Source organism: Nuphar pumila, chromosome 3 (genome assembly GCF_984573655.1).
Source record: "Nuphar pumila chromosome 3, dmNupPumi1.hap1.1, whole genome shotgun sequence".
Lineage (NCBI taxonomy): Eukaryota > Viridiplantae > Streptophyta > Magnoliopsida > Nymphaeales > Nymphaeaceae > Nuphar > Nuphar pumila.
Genome location: NC_143251.1, coordinates 3,027,598 through 3,052,763, shown reverse-complemented (window position 1 = coordinate 3,052,763; position 25,166 = coordinate 3,027,598). Strand labels below are relative to the sequence as shown.

Below are 25,166 nucleotides of genomic sequence, written 5' to 3'. Positions count from 1 at the left end.
ATTCTATCATAGAATCCATTCTTTTGACTAGTATCATTCAAATTTCAGAATGAAGATTGTCACAGTTTTGCTAGAAACTGAATTTGTTATAGGACTAGATTGGATGTTCTTCCCAAGTAATTGAGAATTTGATAGCAAGGCAGTTTATTTGTCACAATTGAAAGTCAGTTCCTTAGAATAACCTTTTTTCACATTGAGACCAAATTCCAAACTAAGCAAGGAATTGCATTCTTAATTAACACTTAAGAATGCTTTTTGATGATGAGTAACCCTCACCGAAGTGAGGAAAACCCCGGGTGGACACACCCATGCACCAGTGGGTTTAATCCGGTGCCTTCATCTCAGCACCCTCACAACTACCTTGCTGGCCACACAGGCGACCCCCATGGTGGTATTAACACTTAAGAATGCTGAAACTGCAGCCTTGAAAAATGGCTAAATCATGTCGGTTAATTTTTTGAACTTTCTGCTAACCCAAAATCATGTTAGCTCACTGGTGAGATGTAACGTGCTTGGTAAATTTAGAATACAAGACGCTTTCATTCATGTATACATCAAACAGAGCAGCAGAGTTTGGAATCAATGGATGCTAAACATATAGCAAATGCTTGATAACCAGTCAAGGGGAACCTGCAGAAACATAACACAAATACTTAGACATATAAACCTTCTCCAAAGTTGTTGAAAAGCAATATGTGCAATCAATGGCAAGCTCATCAAACAATGGTACACAGAGTTTCGTTCATTACCTGTAGTCCATAACATACTTTGATTTCCCTGCTCTTCCAAGCAGCAGGATACACTGCTTTCCATGCTCCTGATCAACAAATAATGGTGAATGAACTCAAGTTGAGTACCTTTTAAAACAGAGCAGTTGCAGAATAACTATGGCTGCAGCCACCATCATCTTCTAAAGGGAATTATCAAAGCAAGTAGTTTATTAAAGGTTTCACAAAGCTAGATCCTATTGTTTGTTAAATGAAGGTGGAAACAAATGCCTAGTTCTGTTCCAAAAATAATTCATTTGAGTAGCAGTTTCTGAATCAACAGATTATATGGGTCGGTTGGCAATCCAACAGTTGCAACCTGACCTGGTTCAAAGTCTAACCATGCATATGCTGCGAAGACACGGAAGCACTAGGGTGGTCGATGTCCAATGAAGCCTTCCCCCCACCCCCCACCCCCCCCCCCTATTTCTCTCATATGATAACAACAATTTCACATCAGGAAGGAGGAGAAGAAGCCAAAGTAAAGAATGGGTCTCAGCATGAATAAGTTTAGAAATGCAGTTAATTTGAAAGGAAGAAAACATATATTGGGGGGACGCCATGGTGTGGATGAATCCCTGCCTCTTCAGAATTGCAATTTAGATTAGTTATATATTTCAGTAGTTATATTGGTGTAGCAAGAATGTAGGCGTCACAATTATAACAAACGACCTTGCCCATGCACATTTTTTTTTATGTTACCTTGCCCATACACATAACATAACCAGTTTACATTATTTGCTCAAACCCAAGAACCCTTGGTCAGGATAGTGAGACTCTTACCAGTTCATCCAACCACATAGCCAATGTACATGCTAATGTACTGTCTTAAAAGTAAGAAGGTCAAAAAACATTTAAATAATAAGAAAAGAGACCGACAAAAATCTATATATGAGAAAATCATTAAAAAAAATCATATTATGATGGCAGATAGCATTAACAGAAATTTTTCTTTAAGCAAATAATTCTAATAGATTGCATTTTTATAAGCATCCTTTGTTGAGGCTTTTCTCGTTGTTGCAGTTCGAGTAAATAAAGAAGGCATTCAAAGTAAAAACAAATTAGAAGACCATATCTTTTGTTAAAACATAGTATCTTTTTGTACAACCTAAGCAAATAAGCCACCAGCGATATTCTCAAACACATGAAGCAGATCACATTTTCAAACCTAGCCACTGTTTTCAAATTATATCCCACAAATTTAATGTAAAATCATGATAATAGGGATGTAGTTACCTCCATTGTTAATTGAAAATTCTTCACAGAGGGGAGTATTTTTAGTCCACCTCTTCCTCTCTCTCTGAAATCGAGTTCATATCTCTTCGAAAACTGAAAATAAAAAAGAAAATACTGTAAATACTTGGGCGCTATCAAATTCTACCATGGAAATTTATTTTATTTACCATACGTATAACCGGGGTCAACTTCATCACAAATTATAAGTTGCAATGACTCGTTCGACAAGACTTGATGAAATTTGGCATTCTAAAGCCTAAATTTCTTGTCAAGTCAAGTTTATATGAAATTGGAACTCTTCAATGAGACAACCTAGGCTTTCAGAAAGAATAATACTTGACCCATAGAAGCCTTTAGTAAAATTGGCTTTCATGTGGAGCATAGATGTAACCTCACAGAAGCAAATTGAGAATACAGCTTGATTTAAATGATAGATTACAATAACATGCAAATTATAATATCACAACAAAGTAAATGGGCACAAGACCTACAAGTTTTGATTGGTCATTTAGAGAAATCATTTGTAGCATATCCCAAACATGAATCATCAATGGAAATACTAAAAATAATTCAGGAGTAGTGTTGACAAATTAAAATTGATCATTTACGGAAAAAACAAAAACAACAACAACAACAACAACAACAACTACGCCTTCATCCCAAAACAATTGGGGTCAGCGATATGAACCAAAAAAAGAAATTCATTTTGGGTCTTCCACATGAATCCTTTTCCTCCAATCATTTCTATCCAATGCCATGTCCTCGGTGAGGTTCAAAGCATTCATATCCTTTCCTATCATCTCCATCCAAGTCTTCCTAGGCCTACCCCGACCTCTTTTAACTAATATATTTTCCCATTTCTCCAACCTTCTAACTGGAGCATCATTAGGCCTTCGCCGAATATGTCCAAACCACCGTAAACGATTCTCTCGCATCTTATTTTCAATGAGTGCAACACCTACCTTCTTACGTATCTCCTCGTTCCGAATCTTATCTTTTATTGTATTTCCACACATCCATCTAAGCATCCGCATCTCAGCTACACTCATTTTTTGAATATGGTGTCTCTTGGCAGCCCAACATTCCGTACCATATAGTAAAGCGGGCCTAATAGTCGTCCTATAAAACTTTCCCTTCAACCGCAATGGCATTCTACGATCGCACACCACTCCAGTTGCACTTTTCCATTTCATCCACCCAACCTTTATCCTATGATTTACATCTCCATCAATTTCTCTATACTTTTGAATGATGGATCCCAAACATTTGAAATAATCATTCACCGGTATTTCTTGCTCACCAAGCTTCACTACACTCCCATCACTACTTCGTTGCTTACTAAACCGACATTCCATATATTCAGTCTTACTCTTACTCAACTTAAAACCTCTAGCTTCCAATGTCTGTCTCCATAATTCTAACTTAGCATTAACCCCAGCTCTAGACTCATCAATCAAAACAATATCATCAGCAAACAACATACACCACGGTACATTTTCTTGAATTGATCTCGTAAGCTCATCCATCACTATCGCAAATAGAAAAGGGCTTAAAGCAGATCCTTGATGTAACCCAACCGTTATCAGAAAATTGGTTGTCACCCCTCCACAAGTGCGGACATTGGTTACTACTCCTTCATACATATCTTTAATTATACTAATGTACTTGAGAGAAACACTTTTCTTCATCATTGTCCACCAGAGAACGTCCCTAGGTACTCTATCGTATGCCTTCTCTAAATCAATAAAAACCATATGCAAATCTTTGTTCCTCTCTCTAGATCTTTTAATAAGTTGTCTAAGAAGATGTATAGCTTCCATAGTTGATCTTCCAGGCATAAAACCAAATTGATTCTCCGATATCATGACAACCTTCCTCAACCTAGACTCAATCACCCTCTCCCAAAGTTTCATAGTATGACTCATGAGTTTTATACCACGATAGTTTGTGCAATCTTGTATATCACCCTTATTCTTATATAAAGGCACCAAAGTACTCTTCCACCACTCATTAGGCATCTTATTTACGGAAAAAACAAAGGAAAGAAAAAATCATCTGTGGCATATAGTGAAAGTTGAATCACGAATATAAATACTAAGAATCCATTTGGGTATTGCCCTTGAGTGGGGTGTGTGAGAGCTCAATGGCAGAATATAATAACTTGATTACCTTATGAAATGACATAATATTCTAGTAATTGTCAATTTGTAATGCAGCATAACTATTGAATAAAGACTAGTTCAAATGACAAGGAAACGAAATAGGAAGACGGATAAAGGGCATATACGTGATTGTAATAAGGAACTCTGGAGAACAGCTGATCGGTTTTGCTCGTCTTTTCCTCCCAATCTCTTGGCAACCCACCAACGTGATGAATCTGCGAGAAGAAGTGAGTAAAAGGATGCTTACCTGAGGCGAGTTAGAGTATGAACAACACAGTCAGAAGAGTTTTTACCTGAGTGGTGGTGCTCTTTAACAGCATGGATTGGGTTTTGGGTATCCAGACACGCATGCTCCTGAAGCTTCCAGTCAAGGTGGTAATAGTAGGCACAAACCTGAGTGAAACAGGGACAATTCAGAAAAAGGTAACCTCCGCAAACCGTGTGCATGATTCTGAAAATGTTCGCTTACGAGACAACGGATAGAAGGCGCTTCTTTTGCATCTTCTGAGCATCCAAATGGGTTCCCTGTTACAATTTTAGAAACTTGAGAAGGCTAAGGATGGAATCTTCGCTGGAAGGAATAGAATTGAGGGAAAGAAGGTTGCAGGGGATGGATAACCTGGTCCCATATGTGATACTTAGATCCCATGAGGTTGGCAGTCATTGTCCCCAAGAAACCCCCATCCGAGCTGCACAAAATTCCTTTCGAGTTCTGCGCTATGACGAACTCCGAGCGGCCGCCTCGCCTCCGGTGACAAGCAACCGCAAGTTTCCGGTCCTGTCTTCCTTGTCCCTCCTACCAACATTCAATCAAATGAAGAAAAGGTAAGAGGGAAAGAAACCCAATACAAGAAGATAAAGAAGGGTACATCCCAAGTGTCTGACATTAGTATAGAGAGAATACACAGAGGCCCCATCAAGTCCCGATGATGATTCCCTCACTATAGTGCATGTGCAGCGCCCAATATCAAGTGGCAACGGCCTGAACAACAAGGACCTAAAACAACCAATGAAAATAAACAGCAAAAACTCAGATATGAGAAAAAGATTGAGCATTAAAATTCTTGCAGAATTCCACAACACACCTGTTAGGAAGAGTAGACCAGGAAGAAGCAGGCGCGGCCTCTGAGTCCGAGTAATCCCAAACATTCATCGAATCCTCAAGTACCAAAGGATCCAACAAAAACGACGGTGCCGAGAAATCATGCTCATTCATCTGCATGCAGATCTGAAGTGACGACGGCTTCAATCCCCTTCTTCGGGCAACTTCGCGACCCACGTCGGCTCTCACACAATCTTTAGACCCTTTTTTGCGGTCTTTCTCGAAGATGGTCTTGTTTGTTTGCGGGTTTTGTTTGGTATTGGAGCAATTGAAAGAGGGAACTGCGTTCTCCTTACCATGGTCATGAGTTGCAGAGTTGGTGCAGTGTTTGGCATTGCGTTCCTTGGGAGGGCTGGAGCTCACGGGCTCGTAAGAAGATTGACGAGGTACCAAGATAGGTCTCGTAGAACCAGGCATGGGAATAATTCCTATTTGGAAGAAGATGCCAAAGATTGTGAGAGTGGTAGAAGTGACTAGCGAGAGAGGGAGTTCAGATGGTGGAGAGAGAGAGAGAGAGAGAGAGAGAGAGAGAGGTTGGAGAATTCAAATTTGAGCATCTTTGGAGCTTTTTTGTTGAGTTTTGGAATGTAATGATGTTCAAGATGGAGGGGGACAATGGATACATTTCTCTTTGTTTTTCTACAGCACCAGCCCTTTCCTTGAACCGCCCATCTTTGAGATGGACGGCCAGTTACCTCCTTGCTGCGGCAACCAATGGGTTTCTTTTCTGAAATTAATAAAACGAAATTGAAAGAGACCTTTATAGCATAAAATTTACAAATAGACGCCTAGTTTATAGTGAATGTACTATTAAACGGCTGACATTTCAAACTTTTATAATAAACGCCAATATTTCATGGTCAAAAGTCAGTTGGTGTTAAGCGGATGGAAACTGATCGATGTATTTCATGAAACATTAGCTGTCTATCCTAATTTTTTGAAATATTAGGCTGCTTTCTGTAAATTAAAACACCTAGGCGCCTAGATGGAAATTACCCAACTTTTGGGATGTAAATGGTTCGGATTCGGTACTGAGTCCATTTAGCTAGATTTGATAAGCAACACCAGATCCAAATGCTAATCAGACACTAATTCAGTTGTACTATTTTTACATCCAAATCCGAATCTGAATCCAAGTCCAATGCCTACTTAAAGCCTGACAAAATACAACCTGGATGTATCAGGGTATATACCATAATGGGATCCGAGTCTCATATAAGCTCTATGCGTCAGAGTCCAAATCCGATTATCTTGCATCTGATTCTATCTGACCTGTGTCCATCTCATGTCCGACCCATTTGCATCCCTAACTAGGATAAAAGATCAGATGCCATGTTCAGGAAGCAAATGGGTCGAATCCAAGATGGAGGTTTTGCAATTTTCGACTGTTCCAGATCCCACGGAATCGGAGTTCCTCATGTATTTAGCTGTTCCAAATCTGACCCATTTGCATCCCTAAGTTCAAGTTCTGTTTTTTTTTTTTTATAACTTAGGAAATCCACGCTAATTCATTCGTCAGTTCATTGGTGTAAAGACCTCAGGTCCCCCTTGCCCATCCGGAAGTAAGCCCAACTTGGGCTTGGGGCAATGGATTGCACCATGTTTTTTCCAACTCATAACGTCCCTTCAGTTTGCTGAGATTCACTAGTCACCCCTACCTAAGGGTGTCAACGGATCGGGTTTGGTTCATACCCAGGTAGAACCAAACTCAGACCTGATTTGACATGATGGTACCCAGTCCAGACTTAGGACTAATGATCCACCATAAGAAAAAACATGCCTGAATCCAATAAAGATTACATGAACCAGACCAAGACCATACCCAATAAAATAAAATAAAAAATTATCTTTTTTACATTGAAAAATTACAGATCTTATCAGGCCCAAGTCTGGTGTGAAATTTCACAAACCATACTTGGCTCCATATGACTCGGATTCTAATCGAACCTTCTTATTTATCATCAAACCCTGACCCTATAGGGTTTGGTACGGGTCAGGTTCGAGTCAAACCCAACCCATTGACATCCCTACCCCTACCTGATGAACAGGGCTTGGTAGGCAAGTTTGCTGCTATTTGATATCTGCAAAGGGAAAACAAAGGGCTCAAAATCATTCACAATGTTAGGTCATCGAATATAATAGTCAAGACTGGGATTTTAAAAATGTTCAACATCATAAAGTGAGAAATGGGGCTCTTATGATCTTATCTTATTACAGCCTGATGTGACAAAATCAATTTTAGTGGATGTCAATTTCTATGGACAAGCATGCCTATAATTCTATTTATGTCTTTGTAGCCATTCTAGTTGGATTCTAACTGAAGAAAGGTCATATACATCTGGTCCTTTATTCCATCTTTCCTTCCCCCAAAATGTCGTCCATATGATGCCCTTTTTAAGAGATGTAAGCCTTACTCTTTCACCTCTTCCAAGCTGGTTCATTTTAAAAAAAAAACTTATTTTTTAAATGGTTTTAATACTTTATAATATATAATACATGTATAAAACATATATAATATGCATATTATGTGTATAATATATGATATATAAATGTTTAATATGTAAAATGAGCCAAAATACAAGCTTAGTCGAGTTTGTCATGTTCATGCTTGGCTCATATCACAGCTGGCCAAGCTCAATTTCTGAGCAGAGCCGAATGGTGAGCTGCTCGTCTCCTTTCCCAGCCCTAGTCACAGTGCAAAGCTTGCAAAGACTTGGGTGATTTCAATTACACAAGACATTGATAAAGATTCAAATGAAGGGTGTTGTTTTTAATTAAAAAGGCGAACCTTTATTGCAAAAAAAATGAGCTCAAATACTAATGAAATTTAATAAAACTCTACTGTTTATGTTTGCTAACCAATTACACAAGTACTAAAACAATTACAAATGAAATCAGGGTGTTGTTTAGACCATAGTTACTGGAAGCAAGCACCTCCCCCAAGGAGAACACGCACTTTCTAAGCTTCCAGCAAAAGGGGAAACGCGGGAAGCATGAGGGAACTCACTTTCTTTTTGTGAGAAGTGCATTTCTCACTTGCTTCTCAAATAGCTTCATTTTCGCATCTATTTTGCTTCCCACTTGTTTCCCATTGGCTTCTCCCTGACTTTCTCCTTGTTTTTGGCATTTTTGTTTTCCCCTCTCTTCTCACTCATTTTCTTCACATTTTTCTTGTTTGCTTCTCACATGTCTCCGCAATCGCTTCCAAAACTAATCCTACTACAAGCTTCCTGCTACTTTTTAGCACTTGCTTCGTTTATGTATATATCACCTCTGATATACATTTCACTTCCTCCTAACTATGGTCTAGACCAATGTTATCAGTATCGGTGCGTATAGGCAGAAAATCAATACGCTTCACTCTTGAATAGGCTATTTTTTAATAAATACAAAAAATACTAAAAATTTAATAATATTAGTTTTTAGTATTTTAACAGTTTTAACACGTGTCACATTATGATTAACACGTGATAATTTTTTTATTATTTTTGGGCTGATACAGAGAGAGAGAGAGAGAGAGAGATTCAGTTGAGTATGGTCGGTCAATACAGCTGAATTGGTGGCCAAACGATACTGACAACATTGGTTTAAACTGTCCTCACTGCACCATCATTTATGTTTAGTTTTCCATATTAATTCTTCCTCAAAGTTTACATGGAGCAACATTAACAATAATGATTATCACTTTGGAATTTCAGAAGGATCACTTTAGTTGGTTAACAAATTCGAAACCATGACTACTGACTTGACACCAACGTGCAATGAGTAGGAACATTGTTGTGGTCTGAGAATATATGCAGAAAGTAATAAATGGTTGGACGTCATAATATAAGTGATGCTGTTTAATCATGCTTCATCCATTACATATGAGAAAAGATGCAGCTGAGATAATGGAATTAAGTTGAAGTTTCACATGTGGGATTCTTCCCTGGGGGATCCCCATTGCTGAAGCAGACAGTGATATCCATCCAAGGGCAGGTTAGGGAACTTGATTCTCCAATGGGTCAATTAGATAAGATGAACTTTGGTGATCAGTACAGAGAAGGTGAATGTGATCTACAAGGTTCGCTTAGATAAGATGAGAAAGCAGAGGTTAGTATATGCTAGTTATGGAACCCCTGCAACATTCAGGTCATTCTTGAATCTAAATTTAAATACTGCCATTTGATGTATAAGGAGTGTATATGTCAACTGAGCCGCATTTGAGGCGTGCGGCGCTTCCAACTCTCCTCTCGCAAACATTAAACTCGCAGCATCCTGCCTTGTTATTGGGTGACTTCAATGCCATGCAGAGCCATCATGACAAAACCAGTGGGCCTTCGCTTTTTAGATGTTACTCCCAATTCAACGAATTCATTACCTGTGAAGGTTTTAACAGAAATTGCAGATCGACTGAACTGATTTACATTCACAGAAAAGGCCTAGACCAGAAATTTTGTAAACTGGATTGGGGTGTCATTAACCATCAATGGATTGACTCTTGGAGATCCAACCAATCCTTAGCAGTGTTTCCCGCACTACTGTCGGATCACTCTTCTCTTCTAATTTTACACTCTCCTCCACTCTTACCTCTCAGGCGTGAAGCCATTCCATTTCTTTAAACTGTGGTCGCTTCACCCCTAGTGCAAACTTATTGTCGAAAGGTGCTGGCGTGTTTGGCATCGGGGTGCCCCATGGAGCGCATACTTCACAAGCTTTATAATATTCAAAATCAGCTCTGCATATGGATTCGGTGATGTAGAAAAGGTAGCAACCATCAGGGAGAGTATTGGTACTAACATTGTTAACATGGCTAATGATAACATTGAGGCCTTTGTCAGGGAACCGCAGTTGCGTCAAGAGCTGACCATTGCTCTAAAAGAAGAGGAGAGTTACTGGCGGCAAAAGTGTAGGATCTCATGGCTCTGATAAGGCTATGCCAACACAACCTATATTCACTCCTTAATAAAAGGAAGAAGGATCCACAACATTGTTCATGCAGTAGAAGCAGGATCCACAACATTCACTCTTTTGATGATATGCAAAGAGCTGGGAAAACTTTTTTTCATAATATCCTCTAGAAGGACCAGTCATCTGGAATTACTAGCATTGCCCGTGGTTCTAAGGTTAGCTCTTCTGAAAATTATCTTAATTTGCCAACCTGTAATCAAAGAAGAGATAAAAGTAATCTTTCAAATGAAAGAGGACAAGGCACCGGGCCCAGATGGGTTCCTATCTTATTTTTACCATGTTTTTTGGGACATTATGGGCAACATTACCAAAGCGATCCAGGACTTCTTTATAAAAGGCCGAATCATTAGAGAAATCAATGGCACCCATTTGGTCCTCATTCCCAAATCCCCCATTGCAGCTTCTTTCAGTGAATATAGACTTATTGCACTTTACAATGTCCTGTACAAAATCATTTCTAAAAGTCATGGTCAATCGAATGAGGCCCATCCTCACACGAATTACATCCCAAAACCAAGGGACATTCCTCCAGGATAGAACCATTCGTGAGAGCATTTTACTTGCCCATGAATCTATTGACTCTCTTATGCACTATGAAGTTCTTGCAATTTGTATGAAACTCTTTATGACCAAGGCCTATGATCGAGTGGATTGAAATTTCCTTAAAAATGGGCTGCTCCATCTCGGATTTAACAATGACTGGATCCATAAGATTATAGCCTGTGTTACAACGGCAAGCTTTGTTGTTCTCATTAACGGCTCCTCGAGAGATATCTAGAGGACTTCGTAAGGGCGACCCGCTATCTCCGTACCTCTTACTGGTGGTGTAGAGTGCTTGGATCGACATGTTCAAGCAGATATATATGCAAATAACATTCAATGACCAGTTATTCCCCAATGTCGGGATCCGATGACTTCCCTCATGTTTGCCGATGATGCTTTGTTTTTTTTTAAGCTAACACATCCTCTGTGAGCCACTTTAGGGAATTCTAGCAGAATTTGAGCAGGTTACAGGCATGAAAGTGAACCCCACCAAATCTCAATTCATCTATCTTAATGTGGATCAGGCCACGGGAGAACAATTGCGTGCTATTATGGCATGGAGTCCTGGTGATCTTTCCTTCAAATATCTCGGTCTCCTCTCTTTGCAGAAAATCTCCAAGTTGAATCGTGCACCAATCTCTCGACCAAAGTAAACAAAAGGCTAGATGGGTGGCAATCTAGAAACCTCTCTTAAGCAGGAAGAGTATATATGTCTCATCAAACATGTGTTGGCCAACGTCCCTCTTCATTGGCAGATGGCATTCAAACGCCCCTCGTCCGTCTGGAGTGAATTTTCAGCAATTTCTTATGGTAGGGCACCAGCCCCATGCCTAAGCTTCATCTCCTGAAGTGGAACCAGATATGTATGTGGTAACCAAGAGGAGAGCAACACCCACATAGTTCTTCAGTACTCTTTCACAACTAAGTTATGGGATAATATCATAAGCAAATTTGGGAGATCTAAGCGAAGAGCCCCATCACTGATCCACATGCTGCAGTGGTGGTTCAAGGTCAAGTTCAAACAAAAATGGATGTCAACCTGCTGAAAACCAACTTTTCAAATAATGGTGTGGCATGTATGGAAGATGAGAAACAGCGTTGTCCTTGAAGATGAAAACATTGTAGAGAACTAAAGGAGATTTACTTGATCTTCTACGTTATCAAATGTAGAAGATCATGAGATCGATAATCAAGGATAACCGATTATCGATATTATCTGCGTTAAGCTTGAAGGACATTAATTGAGATAAGCAAGATAAGGGTCAGGTCAAAGATATTAATTGAGATAATGATTGATATGGTTAAGGACGTTAATTGAGATAAGGATTTACTTTTTCTGATCAAATGATAAGATTGATGTTATCACAATGCAGGTCCGATCAAATGAGAAGATCGATGTTATCACAAATACAGTTATTCTTTGATTATCAACATCCTATAGGATGAGTCGTTGTAACATTTCTCTTTCTAAGTGTGTACTCTATATATACCGGTATTACCCAGTTTTCTAATATTGAATCAAAAGGTTATACAATAAATATTTTTCTCATTTCTTTGGTCTCAACTTTCTTTCATGGTATCAGAGCGAGCAAGCAACGCCTCGACATGATGGATAGCGAAAAACTCAGCCATGTAAAGGCCAAATGCTTTCACCTTCATGGTTTTCAGAATCGATCTGGTGCCACCACTAAATCCCATCAATGGAGTCAGGCCAACGCAAGTTCTGTGACTTTTGAAGGCAACAAGTTTATGTATGCCCAAAGCCCCCAACAACTTAGTTAGGAACAACTTGATCAAATATTAGCTGCGATAAATTTAGGTAATCCCAAACCAGCACCTGCGGTTAACCTAACATGTAATCACGATGTTTCTTTTGTTTGCTCCATAGTGCCCGAAAACCAGATCATAAACACGAGTGTGACAAACCATATTACAAATTCCTTGTCAAATTTAATGTTTCCAAAGTCCACTATTTTCACTCCTATTAGATTGCCAAATAGATCTTCTACCCATGCAACTCATATGGATAGTATCCGACTAACACCAAAACTTAATATCTTAAATGTCCTTTTTGTTTCAGAATTCAAATTTAATCTTATTTTTTTTAGTACATTGATTCAAGATCTAAAATATGACATTTTTTTTATCATGATCATTGTGTTTTTCAAGACCATCTCTTGAAGAGGAAAATTGGAGTGGGTAAACGACGTGATGGACTTTATATTTTTGAGATTGGTAATCATTTTTTCTTGAATAGTTCTTCTTTTGATTCCAACATTCGACACTTAAGACTTGGGAATCTTTCAAATACTAGATTACAAAATCTTATAAATAATAATAAATTGCATGGTTGTGTTCCTCACGATCATTGTGATATATATCACATGGTCAACCAAACACGTCTTCTCTTCCTTAGTGGATCTGTCTCCTCGTCAAAACCTTTTCAACTAATCCATTGTGACATATGGGGAGGATACCAAACCACCTCATTATCTGGAGTACAATACTTTTTGACCATAGTGAATGATTATTTTAGAACTATATGGGTTCACCTTATGCGGCACAAGTCAGAAGCCATAGTTCAGATCAAATTTATTTTTTTTATTGTTGAAAATCAATTCAACAACAAAATTTTGAGTCTTAGAACTAACAATGGAACTGAGTTTTTTTTTCAAATGATATGCAAATTTTTTTAAGATAAAAGGGTGTTAAGCACCAACATAGTTGTGTTGCGATCCCCCAACAAAATGGCTTTGTCGAGCATAAGCACAGAGATCTGCTCAATGTTGCAAGAGCCTTGAGATTTCAAGTCTCTTTACCCATTAAGTTTTGGGAAAAATACATTTTAACGACTGCATATATCATTAATCGCATTCCTTCCAAACCATTAATGGGCAAAACACTTTATGAGTTAGTTCATGGGAAGAACCCAACTTATGACTACTTTCATGTTTTCGGATGTCCATGCTATGCTCATAACATACATTACTCTCATAAGTTTGATAATTGTGCACGCAAATGAGTGTTCATAGGATACCGATATGTCCAAGTGGGATATTGTGTATATGATCTTGAAATAAAAAAGATTTTTATAAGTCAGGATGTAAAGTTTTATGAAAACATTTTTCCTTTTCAAGATCACAACACTCTGAAGGAAGGGGAAAGGCATATCCTACCCGTTTCCATTTTTGAGCTCCAGTCTTATGATATTCAAGAATCCAGTGATAGTCCAGTTAATGAGATCCCTAACCCCATTCACCTTGATCCAAATCCTAAAACTGTTTAACCCACTCAAGTTCATCTCCGAAGATCTGAAAGAAACTGTCAACCACCACTGCATCTCAAAGACTACAGTTGTTACACAGTTACTCCTATACTCCAATCGACTGACACGGGAGAGGAGGTTCACAGCACGAATCATGAGTTGTCCAAAGTCATAAGATATGATCACTTTTCTAAAGGACATCATGCTTTCTTAAGTGTCATTTCTCAAGATTCAGAACCCAAAACCTTTTCTCATGCCATGAAGTTTTTATATTGGTGTGATGCTATGACTACAAAGATTAGGGCATTGAAAGAGAATCATACTTGGTCGATTGTAGATTTACCTATGAAAAAACACCCAATTGAATGCAAGTGGATATACAAAATTAAATATCGTTCCGGTGACTCCGTTAAAAGACATAAAGCACGACCAGTAGCCAAGGGCTATACCCAAATTAAAGGATTGGATTATAATGAGACTTTTGCCCCTATCTCTAAGTTGGTAACAATTAAATGCTTGATAACTATTGCAGCGATAAAAAATTGGCATCTATATCAAATAGATGTCAACAATACTTTTTTATATAAGGACCTTAATGAAGAGGTATATATAGACTTGCCACTAGGTTTTTCAGTTCAGGGAGAGCATAAGATTTGCAAGTTGCACAAATCATTATACATACTCAAACAATCCTCTAGAAACTGGTTTGCCAAGATTTCATATTATCTGCTTCAAGAAGGCTTTGCCCAATCTAAAGCTGATCATTCTCTTTTTTTAAAGGCCACTAATGGGGCATATATTTTTGTTCTAGTTTATGTGGATGATATCATCATTGTAGGAGGTGACATCACATACATCGAGCAACTTAAATTTCACATTAATCAGCAATTTTGATTGAAGGACCTTGGACATTTAAAATATTTCCTCGGCATTGAAGTCGCAAGATTCAAAAATGGTATTTGCTTATCTGAGCATAAATATGCTCTCGGTATTCTGCAGGACATGAGCTTTCTTGGAGCCAAGCTAAGTTAATTTTCCATGGAACCTCACATCAAGCTCAGTAATGAAAATGGCATTTTATTGGAAGATCCAGACCCGTATAGACGTTTGGTGGGTCGGTTGTTATACCTTACTATAACCCGACCCGATATCGTCTTCGCGGTAAATATTCTAAGTCAGTTCAATAGTCAACCGCTATAGCCTCATATGGATGTTGTCATCCGGGTCCTTCGATACATCTAAAGTTTTTCAGGACAAGGAATTCTAATGTCTTCCACAATCAAGATCCAAGTGGTTGGTTATTGTGATTCAAACTGGGCATCCTGCCCAATGACTCGCCAACCTACATTTGGTTATCGCACCATGATCGGAGACAGTTTGATTTCTTGAAAGGCTAAAAAGCAATTAATTGTATCACGGTCGTCAGCCAAAGCCGAATACCGATCCATGACCCTAGCATGTTGTGAACTCCCATGAATTAAGTACCTGCTGATGGACTTCGGCATTAATCATCCTCAACCCATGATTACTCAACTTGAGGGAGAGTAAAGGAGATTTACATGATCTTCTACATTATCAAATATAGAAGATCATGAGATCGATAATCAAGGATAATTGATTATCGATATTATCTGCGTTAAGCTTGAAGGATGTTAATTGAGATAATTGAGATAATCATGATAAGGGTTTGGTCAAAGACGTTAATTGAGATAAGGATTTACTTGGACCAATCAAATGAGAAGATCGATGTTATCACAAATCTAGTTATTCTTTTATTATCGACATCCTATAGGATGAGTCATTGGAACATTTTTCTCTCTAAGTGTGTACTCTATATATATTGGTTGCACCCAGTTTTGTAATATTGAATCAAATGGTTATACAATAAATATTTTCCTCGTTTCTTTGGTCTCAACTTTTTTTCAAGAGTTTCATAGAGTTTGGGTCTCCTATAAAGAGAACTACATGAAACTACCGTGAAAGGAGAAAGAGCGTGAGATGATAGTATGTTGGGACAAATTTAGCATCATATTGTGTCAATGGGATCCCTGGCCAAACAACATTGCTGACATAGAGCTAGCTACAGATCAAAGGGAGGGCCAGGCCAGAATAGCCTTTGCTATGAGGAATAACACTGGCCACTTTCTTGCGGTGGGCAGATGAACCCAAAAAACCAAGTTCTAGAAGAACTTCAGACAATGGTGTAAAGGATTCACCAACAGGTTTAGATTAAATGCAACCGAAGGGATTGGATTAGCAGAGTAAGGAGGGGGGAGGGAGGAAGAGACATCAACAAAGATTTCAACCGAATTCTATGCATACTGCAGACCAAATGTTTGATTTGCCACCAATTGCCAAATCTTAGGATATGTTTTCTTTTGAACTGCTCTTCTGTAGATGAGGGCATTGTAATGTACAAGGACAAACCTCCAGGTTGGAGGATAATTGATCAGCCTCGTGGGGAACCTTTATCTCCCAGCTTGAATATAAAAATAAGATGGTCTCTTTTTGTAGATTAGACCTTGTGAATGTGATCTAGAATGCTTGCTTAGTAGGAAATGAGTTTTGAATCATGTGATTGTGACATGTAAGCGTGGATTTTAAGGGTTTCAAAAATCAACGTTCAACAATGCACTAAAATTTCATGATTCAAAAAACTATATTCTTAGATTGAAATAATATGATCCAAGGTTTAATTCTTTCCAAACAGATCATGTTAAACACATCTATGATCTATGCAGTGAAATTGTGTCGGTAAAGCTTGAACCTATGATTTCTAAAACAATAGTTTTGTGCTTTCAATACCACCAAATATTAACCCATATATATAGTTTATTTTTTGTGCTAATGAATGTACAAAACTATAGAGATGGAATTGATAGGTGCAAGTTTTATCAACTCAATGTAACCGATAGACGTATTCAACATGATTAATTTGCTAAGTATTTAATCTTGAATCTTGTTTTAAAAATATGTTTTTTAAATCATAAAATTTTGTTACATTATGGACCATTAATTTTTGAAGCTCTTGAAGAACCTATGTACATGACACATTTACATGTTTGAAAATGATTCACACGACCATTTTTTTTTCATAATTTTGATTAATTTTAATAATTCTTCAATAAAATATTGTAAATATTAAAATATTGCAAAATTGTTTTTTACTGATTAAACATTGAAAAAACTTTTGTTCTCAAGTCTCATTTTTTAAAATATTTTTGAACTTGCAAGTCGACACTGTATCAAACATCCTTGTGTTAAAATATCTCTGGGACAGATTAAAGTTTTAAACAACATGATGCTTTATACCATTTCTAAATTACTATTTTCTTCATGTCTTGCATGTGAGCTATTGATTTTTCACTGCCATAGAAATTGAATCTTATGGCATATAAGACATGATAAAACCTCTTAACCTAGCAAACAAACTATGTTAAACGTATCTATATTAGGAATGCTAAAAGGGTCGGGTTTTGGATCTCAAAATACATTGGGGAGTCATGTCAGTTCTGGTCTGGAATAGCCAAAATTTGCAAAAATGACTTTCTAAACTCAACCTGTTTGAAACCCTAATCTACATGGTTAAATTAAACATTTAGTGGCTAAATCCATACGCAAAAGAGTGTGTACCATCTCTCTATATAGATATATGTTGCTTATGAAAGCACCAAATTATATGAAACTATTGAGCTGAAAATTATAAGTTCAAGGTATATCAACCTAATCTTATTATATAGACTTGTTGAGGAAGGTTTGTTTGCTAAGGATCAATTCTTGGATCATGCTATTTCAATTCAAAATATGATTTTTTGAGTCATGAAATTTTAGTGCATTGTAGATGGTTCATTTTTTAAGCTCTTGAAAAATCTTATCATGTGTCGCAATCATATGATTGAAAACTCATTTCCCACTAAACAAACCTTGTAGATCATATCCATAAGATTTAATTTATAAAAAAAAAATCTAAAATCCATGATTTTCAGGTCAATAGTTTTATATAATTTGGTGCTTTCAGTAGCACCATATATATATATATATATATATATATATATATATATATATATATATATATATATATATATATATATATTGGCCACTAGAATATGTAAATTGGAGCATGAACTAAGATTTTTATGAGTTTTTTATTTTATTTTTTTCCTAAATTTTACTGCATGGATGTGATCTAGATGCTTGGTTTTATAGAAAGAGACTCAAATCATTTGATTACAATGCATACGAATGATCTTTTAAGACTTAAAAATCAAGGTCATAGAATTTTTATAAATATTCATGCATTTAAAGATCATATTTTCATAAAAAAGACATGACCCAACAATCAATTCATACCAAATGGACCACGTCGAATGCATCTAGAAGTTTAGATTCACAAAAAAGATGTTGAAAATGCTTAGTTCACACTCTAGTTCACATATTTATATTTAACATATTCTAATATATATATATGATCTTTAGATGCCGCAAAAGGGATAGACATAGGATAGTTCCTAGAATTAAGTGGTGGGCACTAAAAGGAGCTAAACAAGGAAAGTTTGTAGAGCAGGTAGTTAAGGAAGTTGATTGGTGTATCGAGGATGATTCAGAATTAATGTGGAATAAGATAGCGGGTAGCATGAGAAAGGTGGCTAAGGAGGTATTGGGTGAGTCTAAAGGCGGTGCACCGCTAGGTAAGGATACATCATGGTAGAACGAGGATGTCAAATTAGCTATTAAGGTTAAAAGAGAGTGTTATAGAAATCTAAGTAAGAGTCGTGATAATGATAATTTGGAAAAGTATATGATAGCAAAGAAGGAAGCTAAAAAAGTAGTTCAAAACGCGAGAGATAAGGTATATAAGGAGGTTTATGACAAGTTAGATACCAAAGAGGGCGAGAAGGATATTTATAGGCTTGCAAAGATGAAAGATAGGAAATCGAGGGATCTGGGTATGGTTAGATGTATCAAAGATGAAACACAAAGGGTTTTAGTCAAAGATGAGGAGATTAAGGAGAGATGAAAAGATTATTTTGATAAGCTATTTAATGGAAGTCATGCTCAGGATCTTGGAGACTTCTCCATTCCTTTTCATGAGATGAATCGTGACTTCATGCACAAGATTCAAAAGAAAGAAATTGCAGAGGCTTTGAAGAAAATGAAATCAAGAATGACAGTTGGCCCAGATGGTATACCTATTGAGGCTTGAAAATGCTTAGGAGAGAAAGGTTTAGAATGATTGACAAATCTTTTTAACAAGATTTGGCGGACAAATAAGATGTCTAATGAGTGGAGGAAGAATACTTTGGTGCCTCTATATAAGAATAAGGGTGATATACAAGATTGCACAAACTATCGTAGTATAAAACTCATGAGTCATACTATGAAACTTGAGAAAAGGGTGATTGAGTCTAGGTTGAGGAAGGTTGTCATGATATCGGAGAATCAATTTGGTTTTATGCCTAGAAGATCAACTATGGAAGTTATACATCTTCTTAGACAACTTATTGAGAGATATAGAGAGAGAAACAAAGATTTGCATATGGTTTTTATTGATTTGGAGAAGGCAGACAATAGAGTACCTAGGGACGTTCTCTAGTGTAGGCCTAAGAAGGATGGAGAAATGGGAGAATATATTAGTTAAAAGAGGTTGGGGTAGGCCTAAGAAGACTTGGATGGAGATGATAGGAAAGGATATGAATGCTTTGAACCTCACCGAGGACATGGCATTGGATAGAAATGATTGGAGGAGAAGGATTCATGTGGAAGACCCAGAATGATTTTCTTTTTTGGTTCATATCGCCGACCCCAATTGTTTTGGGATGAAGGCGTAGTTGTTGTTATTTATGAGTTTCTTACAAAAGTTTAGTGCCATGTTGAAAGTTGTAAGAACTTTCGTTATTCTTATATAGAGGGGTGGTACTTTAGAGGGCATGGCCCTTAAGAGCATTAGGTTTTTGGGCTTGAACAAACCTATAAATCGACATTTGGATCTTAGATCGCAAACATTATATTTGGGTTTAAGGATCGAACTTGGACTCGATGTAGCTTGGCTAAGCTTTGACCTTTTTGGCACTTGGATGGTTTTGATCTCAAGTCCATATAAGTTCGTTGACCAAGCAATAAACCGATGTGCATGGCCATTAAGACCCAAACATATTCCAAGATTCAATGTCCTTATCCCTGGACCTATTGATCATTGGCTTTGACCAGTCTAAGGATGGTTAAGGGTCTAACAAGATCATTTTATCAGACACTTTTTTGCCTAGGATTTTCGACCTTACCTCCTAAATCGTTTTTCCATTTATGGTAGACTGTTTGGTCCACTTAATGGCCTTTTAATGGGAGCTAAGGTTGGGGCTTATATAAACCCAGCCCCTCCTCTTCACTTCTTATCCTCAGCTCTCTCCTCTCCCCCTCTCTCTCGAGTGCTCTCTTTCCCTTTTACACGAGCTTTGCTCTATCCCTCTCTCCTCTTTTGGGTTTTCGATTGTAGTTTGGATCCCTATTCAACATTCAAATTTGGTTGTAGTTCGAATCTTTATCCATGATACATATCTGATTGTAGTTCGGATCTTTATTCATGATCCAAATTCGATTACTGATCAAACAATATTTAGTTATTGTTAGGATCTCTATCCAAGATCCATATCAGATTGTAGTTGAGAGAGAAGGAGGTCCTCCGCTCTCCCTTTTATAGGAGGGAGGAGTGTCACGCAGTTGGAGGGGGAGGTGACCCCCACCCTTGCGTCGCCCATAAAAGAGGGATGTGATGGAGGAAGTGGCCCATGCCCCTCTCTGTAGCCCCCACAAAAGAGGGAGGTGGCAGGGGATGTGTCTCTCACCTCATCCCGCTTTGTTGCAACTAGGGAAAAAAATGAGGGAGGTAGCGGAGGAGGTGATCTCTGCCCCTCTCCCGCACGTTTTGCGGGTGGCGGGGGATTGACCCCCGCCCCACCCCTACTGCTAATGTGGCGATCTCCATGGTCAGCCACAACTAGTGTGGCTCATGCCATTGTGCCCTAGCAGAGTGGTGGTGTCGGCCTCCAGACCACTCCATATGTAGCGTGGTGGTGGCGCCCGAGGAACAAAAAAAAAATCAAACTTAGAGGAATGATGTTATTCTCAAATGGTTTGAAATGGAATTGAATGGGTTGGGTTTGGGTTTTACTTGTACCCAAACCAAATAGTTTTTTGTTTTTGGTTTGGTGAGTTCTATTTGGGTATCTTTAAATTCAATATATATATATATATATATATATATATATATATATATATATATATATATATATATATATTACTTTACATAAATTGAATTTATTTGGGCTCTAAACAAACCCAAAATTGAATTTATTTGGGCTCTAAACAAACCCAAATTCATGGAATCCGTTTGGGGCCCGAAAAAAACCATTCTTTTATTTCTTTAGTAGGATCTACTGGGTTTTCCAAATGGGTCCACCAATCTTTCCCTCTTAGTGGGATCCATTTGAGTTTTCAAATGGATCCAATTTATCTTCTTATTTTGTGGGATCCATTTGGGTTTCCAAATGAATCCACAACACTTCTTATTTAACAAGATCCATTTGAGTTTTCAAGTGGATTCGAAATTGTCTTTTTCTTTCATGAAATACATTTGGTTTTCCAAATAGATCCACAACATTTCTTATTTAGCATGATCCATTTGAGTGTGCAAATGAGTCCAAAATATTCATTTCTTAGTGGAATCTATTTGAGTCTTGAAAATGAATTCAAATTCCTCCTAAGTCCAGTTTAAGCCCTGATATTGGTCTAATTCTTACATGAATCCAACTGGGTTGACTTGACTCATTTAGAGATCCAAATAAGGTGGATCAGGATCTTGTAAGTCAATTCAGATACGTTTGCATTTAGATCTTCTCCTTGGATCTAGAAAAGGTTTTAAGATCCAATATATTTTAAGCGGATATTCCGAACTTGGTTCACTTGTGGCTTGTTTTTCCTGGACCCCCTATCAAGATCCAAACCTAAATATTGCTTTTGAAAAGAAGTTCAGATTGCAAAATAGCAGAGTTACCGAAAGTGCCATGCAATATTGAGAAGTGTGCTTCTGGAAAGCTTAAAACGTGGTGCTTCAAAAATGTGTAGGGAAGCACCAAAAATATTGGGAAGTGTGCTTTCCATTTAGGAGAACTCACTTTTTCTTTTTTTTGTGTTTTTTTTTTGCTTACTTTTTTCTGTTATTTCACTTTTTCCTTGCTTCCGGTTCTCTTCTTAAGAAGCTTCTGGTTCGCTTTCGAGACAATTCCTATTTCACTTCTAAGTCGTCTCACACTTCCTGCTTTCTAAAATTTTGAAAGTGTCTCGCTCCTGCTTCTTCGATTGGCAACTCTGCAAAATAATAACAATAATCATAGATTGCATAGTTATCCGAAGTCTATTAGCGAAGATCCATATTGGGCAGGTAAATCTTTCAAACTTATATATTAAAATAATTGCAAAAATTCTCAACAACTATCGCTTGAAAAATAACACATGTTTAAAATCTCGGCACCGGGATGGACATTTATGCATTTGGTGTTCCCGAGGCAAAATCTTGGTCAAACCTCCATTGTGGTCCCATTTGGAATCTCAGTGTTTATGCATTTGAGAAGGAAAGTGAAGCCTTTCTCTTTTGTATTTACAATAAAAGGATGGATTGAGAAGCTACCACCACCTCCTAAAAGTAGTAGCAGGCAAAGCAGCTGTCACTTCCTCAAATGCATAAACTCCATAAAAGCCCATCCGAGCTACCGATTCCAAACAGGCCCTAAAAGTTAAATGCAGCTTTTTAGAATTTTTTAGCACACTTAAAAACATTGAAAAGATCATGTTGGTCTTGCTCAGCGTATAAAAAATTCAATTTGTTAGAAACCCTGGGCAGTGTTATCAACGTCCCAAAACCTCAGTACCTTAGGACCAGTAGAGTATGATTCTAGTTGCCTGTCCCATACCTCCTAATGCATCTGTCAACTTTTTTTAAGCATTATCAGGTTTTCTTTGAAAAGTAATGATTGCTTCTTTGCCTTTTTTCACTTAAATCACGCTATCATAATGTTGAAGCAACATAATGGACACATCTTATCAACAAATTTTTTTCCCTTTGCAGCTCCAATAAATATATATATATATATATATATATATATATATATATATATATATATATATATATATATATATATATATATATATAGAGAGAGAGAGAGAGAGAGAGAGAGAGAGAGAGAGTATTTGCTACCTTGTCAATAAGAATTTTTCTAGTTGGAATTCTTAAGTAGAGATTGTTTTGGACCAAATCTGACCTCATGAATGTGTTTAGTATAGTCAAAATAGTAAAAAATTGACCCTTGAATTATAGTATTTCTTCATAAATTTTTTTTGGGGTTTGCAAATTAATACATTGTAGGTCATTAATTTTTCAGAATTTGTAAAATCTGACATATACATAAAAAAAAACATTATTCAAAGGCCGGTTCTACTAAACTTAATACAAAGATTACATAAGTTAAGGGGTCCCTTACCCATAAAGGTAGCAAACATATTGCCTGGTGTGTATGTGTGTATCATATGGTTGGTGACAACCGTTGTATCAGATCACAATGTTAAATTTTAATTTGTGAAGATATATGATGGTATTAAACTTGATAAATGTTTATTTTCAGACATGTTGGGGGTGGCGACATGAGACCTCACTCTTCTTTACCTGGCAATGATTTCCTCCATTTTTCTTAATTCAGCAGACATGGAAAAGGGAGGTGTTAGTGCTTGTGGCCTTTTTGGCAAAATGCTTTCATCACTTTTCAATCTTTGAATCCACCATCTTGTTAGAAATTCAAAAACTAATAATTAAAAAAGGAGCTACTTTTGATGAATCAACCATAATCTAATAAGTTACCAACTGGGAATCCGCTTGTTTTGGTAGGAGCTGTCAGTTGGTGACGTTGCAAGTTCAAAATCCAATGGTATGTTGTGTAACTGGTGGGGGTCTGCCTAACCCTAGTTTGCCTTTAAAAAAAATCTAATAATTATTGGTCCGCAATCATAATAAGAAAACAAAACCCAAAAAAAGAAGGTAAGAGGAAAAAGTAGTCCTAATTGACAAAGAAAGGTAGGACTGATGATGTATTTTGTCCTCTTTGAAATGAACAAGAAGCAATTCAACAAAGGAATGAAAGCTCCTTCATTACCTGTCCTTTTATGCAAAATTTCTTTGGTGAAATAAAAGTCAGAATACCAACAAATGTGACTTAGGCCATCATGCTATATTGCTTAAAAATTTTGTTTTCTCTTCACAACAATTATTGCTATTTATTTGTTGTCAAAGGGAAGGGTCCCGCACATTTCATTCGATCATAGAAGGACTACAGCATGAGTAGTCCTCACCTGCTTGCTTGTTGACCATATGATTTTTTTTCTGGTCTAAAGCATTGATCACCACCTCCAGCTTCACCATCACCGCAGGCCCCATCTCCTCCACTGGAGGTATTACTCCTCATTCTTTTCTTTTTATTTTTTATTTTTCCCATCTTTTTCTTCTATGAAAGCAGTGTGGATTTCATGTCTTTGACGGCTGACCAACCTTAACTATTATAAGATTGTGCTTCAATCAATCAATAAAAAGAGAAATTATTGTTACTGCTATTGTTTTTCATGTCTGGTAATACACTATGGGCTATAACCCAATACTGATCAAAGTTGCCATAAGCTTCTAAGATAGGTGAGAAGCTTGCTTCTCAAAAACTCGCTTTAAAAACTCGTTTCACCACGATACTTCTCGCTTCTGAAATTTGATGAAAAACTCGATTCTTTCACCCTTCTATGCTTTTCTTATGTTTTGTTCATGCATCTTTTATGTTTATCATGCTTTTTTCATATTTTTTATGTGAATTATCTTCCACTTCCCATTCACTTCTCCTGTGATTTCTCTAAATTGACAGCCATAGTTTTTAGACTTTTGCAAAATTTTTTTAATAATAGTCATTTTTTATTTTAGTTTTTATTTGGGTTCTATTTCCATTACCATTCAATTCTCTTATGGCTTTATTTCTTATTCCTCGTTTTTAGCTTCAGATAAATTCTAAAAAGCTCCACTTCTTGCTTCTGCTTTCTCACTTTCTAGTTTGACAACCTTA

The 25,166-nt window shown here is 37.2% G+C and overlaps 1 protein-coding gene across 1 annotated transcript; it reads right to left on the bottom strand.

Moving 5' to 3' along the window:
• Positions 1 to 498: 498 nt before the first annotated feature.
• On the bottom strand, positions 499 to 24,502 carry LOC149841652 (tubby-like protein 4). The gene is made up of 10 exons (XM_089998493.1): positions 24,418 to 24,502; positions 5,251 to 5,695; positions 5,051 to 5,162; positions 4,785 to 4,961; positions 4,635 to 4,690; positions 4,459 to 4,558; positions 4,291 to 4,380; positions 2,004 to 2,096; positions 750 to 817; positions 499 to 630 (listed from the first exon to the last, which is right to left on the bottom strand). Exons 1-10 carry the CDS (start codon positions 24,500 to 24,502, stop codon positions 555 to 557), a joined length of 1,302 nt encoding a protein of 433 aa, XP_089854619.1. The 3' UTR covers positions 499 to 554.
• Positions 24,503 to 25,166: the final 664 nt, after the last annotated feature.

Excerpts from the sequence above, each read along its gene's own strand:
- LOC149841652 (XM_089998493.1), bottom strand. The coding sequence starts at position 24,502 with ATGGGGCCTGCGGTGATGGTGAAGCTGGAGGTGGTGATCAATGCTTTA. Across the intron at positions 5,696-24,417 it reads TATGGTCAACAAGCAAGCAG|GAATTATTCCCATGCCTGGT; the intron begins GTGAGGACTACT and ends TCTTCCAAATAG. Across the intron at positions 631-749 it reads AAGTATGTTATGGACTACAG|GTTCCCCTTGACTGGTTATC; the intron begins GTAATGAACGAA and ends ATGTTTCTGCAG.